We start from the raw sequence: 6,276 nt of genomic DNA, 5'->3' as shown, positions 1-6,276 counted from the left end.
TCCCGCTTTATTTTCGTGAAAGTAGACACTTTGCCTCCTTCCACTGATTATGTTGTCAGCGCCTGGCGGTCAAGTCACGGTACTTGCATGCCTTGAATTTTTTGGAGTTTACCTTTTGACGCTTATATTTCCTTACTTGGTTCTTTGTGCAGATCTGTGTCATTTGCCTCCATCTTCTGACGAGGTTGGGTCTCTCTCCAAACTTTTCAGTGCACCCCCTAAACGCAGGACCTTTCCAAACCTGGTTCAGGACTCTGCTTCTGCTTCAAAGGAGGAGGAGATAACAGTCGAAGAGAAAGAACACCGTGAATCAATGTCGACCGGTGCGTTGTCTTATCCTTTTTTACTGTTTTCTACTTCTGGAAACTTGATACTTTTCTGGTTCTGACTTGGTTTTCCTTGCTTCTAGGTTCTGCAAAATCTAAAGTTTCACTGACTGACATTCTGGCTCTAAGAGAGAAGAAGCGCGCCGAGAGCGCTCCCAAACCTGTCGAGAAGAGGAAAGCTACTAATGCCACTGGTTCTGGAACTCGCGCGAAAAGAAGGTCTGCTGCTGCTGGTCAGACCCAGGAGCAGGTTCCCATCGAAGTCGTTCCTCTAGCTATGAGGCCTCCAATTCCTGGGTATGTTCCCTCTGCTTCTAGAGATTTTCCTGATTCCAAATCTGCTCCGGCTGCTGGTTCTACCCCTGCCTCCGGATCTGTCACTGCTTTTCGAGTTGTCCCTGCTTCTGGAGCCATTCCTGCTTCTGGGGCTATTCCTGCTTATGGGGCTGTTCCTTCTTTTAGAGCTACCCCTACTTCTGGGGCCACTTCTACTTCTGGATCTGCCCCTACTTCTGCCCCTACTTCTACTTCCGGAGTTGTTGCCTTTACATTTCCGGAGGATTTTGGCAAGGCCAAATCCGAGCGTAATCTGGGTCTAATGGATCAGCTGTTGTTCCCTGCCCCCGAGTCTATATTGGGAAAAAGGGCCTTATGTAACCTGGTGGATCGCACTGCTAAACACTCATTTGAGGTGAATATACGCTGACTGCTTCAAGCCTTTTTCTCTTTTTTTTACACTCTGTTCTGGCTTGGCAGTCCTTCCAGTTGTCCCTATTTATGAGGAGGAAAGTTCATCTCCTGGAATGCTGAGAAGGTAGAGCTCCTGAAGCCGACGAATGCAGCAGAGGAGAGCAAACTCAAAATCCAAGCTGAATTAGACAAATCCCAGAATCTGCTGCTGGAGGAGGCTGCTCAGAAGCAGAAGGTGCAGAGTAGTCTTTCTGATGCTGAAGGACAGATTTCTGGTGCTGAAAAGAGTGCTGCTGAGGCTAAGGAATGTGCTGCCGAGGCCAGAAAATCTGCTCATGACACCCAGGAAGCTGCTTCTGAGGCTGTGGATCATATTGATATAGATTAGCTTTTCATGCGTCTAAAAAACTTTTATTATGCTTAGTTAGTTTTTGGCCCTGCGGGGCGTCACATTTTAGTTTCATTTTGAATAGTTTGGTGTACTTTGGTCTGGTCCAGGGGCCAGACATACTTTGCTTTTGAACTTAAGTATTTTCGGTTGGATATATCTTTGTGTCGTACTGTTTCCGGTGCTTTAATTTGTGCATGCACGTCGTTTGTTTGGCCATCGTTGTCTGATTGTTGGCTAAGGGGTCTAGTATGCCCACTCGTCAGAGAAGCCAGGCTTGCGTGGGTGCTAATGCATCGCGGGAGGCTGACTATCCCGGTTGTACGTGCTTAGCCACGGACACACGCCTTCTGTAGTGAATATAGACCCTGCCAGATTAGTTTGCATTTTTATTCACTTGGCCATTTATTTGAAAGAAATTTATAAAAAGGAATTTCTTTACTTAAAACATTTAAAGTGGTTTTATAACTTGAAAAAATTTTAGAATCATAATCAAAATACATGTAGGGTTATTTCAGAACCAAAGAATGTTAAAATTTAAATATGTGCGAAAAATTTCAGAACCAAAAAATATCGAACTTGGCGTATGTGCAGAACATTTTCGGAATCAAAAAGTGTTTAGATTCATAACAAGTGCAAAAGTTTTCAGAACCATAGAATGTTAAACTCAGAAAAAATTTTAGAACCAGAAAAATATTCAGAGCCAGGGAAATATTTAAAGCAATATCTAGAACCTGGCGGAGCTGTATCTGGTAGGCTAAGTACCCAGTTGTTGACCATGCTGGTGACTTAGGTGAAATACTTTTTCAAGTGGGCGATATTCCAGGATCTGGGAACCATTTGTCCTTTCATAGTCACGAGTCGGTAAACTCCATTTCCAACTATGCTTTCCACTTGGTATGGCCCCTCCCATTTGTGGGTTGGGACCCTAACTTCGGATGGAATGACTGCTTCTGCTCCGAACACCAGGCTGAAGGGGGTTTGTCCTATTGCAATCTTGGGTGTGGTTCTGTCAGCCCAGAGAACCAGAGGCAGCTCTTCTGCCCACTTGCCCCCAATTTCTTCCAGCTTCTTTTTCAAGTTTTCAACGATGATTTTATTGCTGGATTCGGCTTGTCCGTTGGACTGGGGGTTCCTAGGAGTATATTTCTGCAATGAAATATTCCACCTAGTACAAAAAGCTTCTGTCATATTTCCAATAAATTGAGATCCGTTATCACATATAATCTCAGATGGAATCCCAAACCTGCATATAATATTGCATTTAATGAAAGATATAACCTGGGTTTCTATAACCTGGGAGGATGATTCTGCTTCTATCCACTTGGAGAAATAGTCCGCCATGGCGAGCATATAGATTTTGTTTCTTGGTGCCCTGGGTAATGGTCCCACGATGTCCATTTCCCACTTCATGAAGGGCCACGGTGAGATAACCTGATGCAGAGGCTCTACTGGCTGCTGACTGATGTGGGCGTGCCTCTGACAGGCGTCACATCTTTTTGCAAACTCCATGGCGTCTTTGCGCATTGTGGGCCAGAAGTATCCCTGCCTCAGTGCCTTGTTGGACATGCTCCTGCCCCCCTGCATGGTTTCCACATTCTCTACTGTGGAGAGCATGCAAAATAGCCTGAGATTCTTCCCGGTCCAGGCATCTGAGGTAGGGTCCAGCGTGGGACTTCCTGAACAGGACATCATCGATTAGTATGAACCTGGATGCTTTCATTTTCAAGCTCCTTACCTTCTTTTTATCTACTGGAAGGATATCATTCTGCAGCCAATCTAGGTACGGTTTCCTCCAGTCTGGAGTATCTTCTTCACTGCTGGTGCTGCACAACACTTTTGCTTCCTACTCAGGTTTTAGTATTGCTGGCTCTAGTACGTGGTCTATTGGTATTCTGGAGACGACTCCTGCTTTGAAGGTTGCCCCCAGGGTGGCTAGTGCGTCTGCTTCTGCGTTCTGGTCCCTGGGGATTTGTTTGATGTTGAACGTGGCAAATCTGATTTTCAGCTCCTTTGCTACGTCTAGGTATGCCATCATCCTGGGATCCCTGGCCTCATAACAATCATTTACATGGTTAACTATAAGTTTAGAATCACTGCAAACCTTAAGGTGTCTGATTTTTAGATCCAGAGCCAGCTTCAGACCAAGGATCAATGCCTCGTACTCTGCTTCATTGTTTGTGGCCTTGAATTCAGATCGTACTGCCTTGACTATGAGATCTCCCTGGGGTGATTTGAGGACCAATCCTACTCCTGTTCCTCTTGCGTTGGAGGCTCCGTCCACATGTAGCTCCCACACTTGTTCCCCTTTATCTTCCTCTAGACTCAGAATGTCTTGTTCTGCCTGGGTCTGGAGAGCCGGACAGAAGTCAGACACAAAGTCTGCCAGAGCCTGAGACTTTATGGCTGTGCGAAGTTCAAATTTCAAATTGTAACCGCTCAGGTGCACGGACCATTTAGCCATCCTTCCTGACAATTCTGGTTTTCTCATGATAGTCTTAAGAGGATATTTAGTTATCACAGAAATTGTATGAGACTCGAAGTAAGGACGCAATTTATAAGATGCTGTAACTAGTGCAAGGATAAGTTTTTCTAATGACGTGTACCTGGTCTCTGCTGGAAGCAGAGACTTAGTGACGTAATATACTGGGTGCTGCGATCCTTCCTGCTCTTACACTAGTATTGCACTAGCTTCTGCTTCTGTGACTGACAGGTACAGGAATAGTGGCTCTCGTGGTTCTGGCTTCGACAGGAGTGGCGGGGTGCTGAGATAACGTTTCAGCTCCTGAAATGCTTTCTCATGATCCTCCGTCCACTCTAATCTTTGGCTCTTTCTGAGTACATCATAAAACAGACTGTATCTGTCTGAGGATCTGGATATAAATCTGTTTAGAGCTGCCACTCTTCCAGTCAGGCGCTGGACGTCTTTCGGTTTCTGTGGTGACTCCAGCTGCAGAATCGCTTTGATTTGTTCGGTGCTGGCCTCTATCCCTCTCTGGGTCACCATGTACCCCAGAAATTTTCCACTGGATACTCCAAAGGTACACTTTGTCGGATTCAGCTTCATTTGATATTGTCTGAGGGTATTGAAAGTTTTTGCCAGATGCTGGTGATGCTGCGAAGCTTGCTTCGATTTGACGACCATATCGTCTATGTATACTTCCAAAGTTTGGCCTATTTGCTCTATAAACATCATGTTTACCAGCCTCTGATAGGTATATCCTGCATTTTTCAGTCCAAAAGACATGACATTATAATAGTAGATACCTCGCTCGGATCTGAATGCTGTCTTTTCCTGGTCATTGGGGCGCATCTTTATCTGGTTATATCCGCTCCAGGCATCCAGGAATGTCAGTATCTCGTGACCCGCAGTAGCATCCACCATGGCGTCTATGTGTGGTAGTGGAAATGGATCTTTCGGGCAAGATTTATTTAAATCCGTGAAATCGACGCAGACCCTCCACTTGCCATTCTTCTTCGGAACCACCACCACATTAGACAACCATTCTGGATATTTTACCACTCGAATCTTTCCTGCAGCAAGCAGGTTATCTACTTCCTGGTTTATGACCTGGTTCCTTTCAAAAGCAAACTTTCTTCTCTTTCTGCTGCACAGGTTTATAACTTGGATCCACACTTAGCTTGTGAGTGATCACACTTGGGTCTATCCCTATCATATCATTATGTGACCAAGCAAAACAATCCATGTTAGTTCTCAACAACCGAATGAGTTCTTCGCGAATGTTACCTGTACATTCTGATCCGATAAGCACAGTTCATTTTGGATGCAGTGCGTCTAGGATGACTTCGTCTAGTTCTGCCTGCTGAGGCTCAATGTACTCATCCTGGATGCGCTGGCTCTGTAATTGCTATGCAGGCGACCTGGTTGTTGACTTCAGAGCCACTTTATAGCAATCCTTAGCTTCTTCCTGGTCCCCACGTATCTCTTGCACCCCTCCCTCCCCCCCAAGGCATTGGAAACTTCAGACACTGATGGTACGTTGAGGAAATTACTTTCATCTCGTGGATCCAGGGCCTGCCAAGGATCACATTGTAAGTAGAGGGTCCGTTAATAACAATATATCTTACCTGCTTGTTTACACCTCCGTCGTAGGTTAGGATGATGATTTCTCCTAGGGAATGCTTTGTTTTGCCACTGAAACCAACCAAGGGGACCGCCTTGTTTGGTAGATCTTTCTCGGTGAATCCTATACCTTTGAGTGTCTCTAACATGATCAGGTTGACGGAGCTTCCAGTGTCCACCAAGACCTTTCTCACCTCTAAATTTCTATGGGGAGCGTGATGATTAGAGCATCGTGGTGCTGTTCTGGAGCAAACCCTGCATCTGTTTCGTCAAAGGTAACTAATGGCAGATTCTGGTGGTTGATCTTGCAGGAATTTTCTGGTCTGTCTCCCTTAGTTCTGGTTGCGTGCCTCTTTGCTGCTGAATATGTCAGTCCGCATAGCTCTGATCCACCTGTAATGACATTCACAGTTCTAGTGCATTGAGGAGGAGGAGATGGCAGAACATGATCTGCTGAGTTCACTCTGGTTATGCTTCTGGGTAGGAGGTGATCCAGGTTTTCTTGATCATAATGGAACTTGACTTCCTTTCTAAGGGAATGACATTCATCGGTGTCATGGGTGTTGCTGACGTGGAACTCACACTTCTTGCCTGTGTCCTTTCTGCTGCTAGAGTATCCTTCTGCTAGAGGTTTTGGCCATCTGACTCTGCGTCCCAACTCTTTCAAGGCTTTAAATAACCCTGCAAGATTAGTGGTAAAACCATACTCACTTACCTTCGGAGGCAGATCTGCTTCGCTCTTTTCTTCAGAACTTCCAGAAACTTTGTTCGCACTCCTGCTGTAGGGT

At 45.5% G+C, this 6,276-nt stretch overlaps 1 protein-coding gene across 1 annotated transcript; it reads right to left on the bottom strand.

The window, feature by feature from the left end:
• Nucleotides 1-3,250: 3,250 nt before the first annotated feature.
• LOC141628255 (uncharacterized) lies at nucleotides 3,251-3,895 on the bottom strand. Its single transcript, XM_074441420.1, has one exon. The coding sequence runs from the start codon at nucleotides 3,893-3,895 to the stop codon at nucleotides 3,251-3,253; it is 645 nt and encodes a 214-aa protein (XP_074297521.1).
• Between the last annotated feature and the right edge of the window lie 2,381 nt (nucleotides 3,896-6,276).

The sequence above is a fragment of the Silene latifolia genome, chromosome Y (assembly GCF_048544455.1).
Source record: "Silene latifolia isolate original U9 population chromosome Y, ASM4854445v1, whole genome shotgun sequence".
NCBI lineage: Eukaryota > Viridiplantae > Streptophyta > Magnoliopsida > Caryophyllales > Caryophyllaceae > Silene > Silene latifolia.
This window is presented reverse-complemented; position numbering and strand designations above follow the sequence as displayed.

Coding starts and splice junctions, on each gene's coding strand:
- LOC141628255 (XM_074441420.1), bottom strand. CDS start 3,895: ATGAGAAAACCAGAATTGTCAGGAAGGATGGCTAAATGGTCCGTGCAC.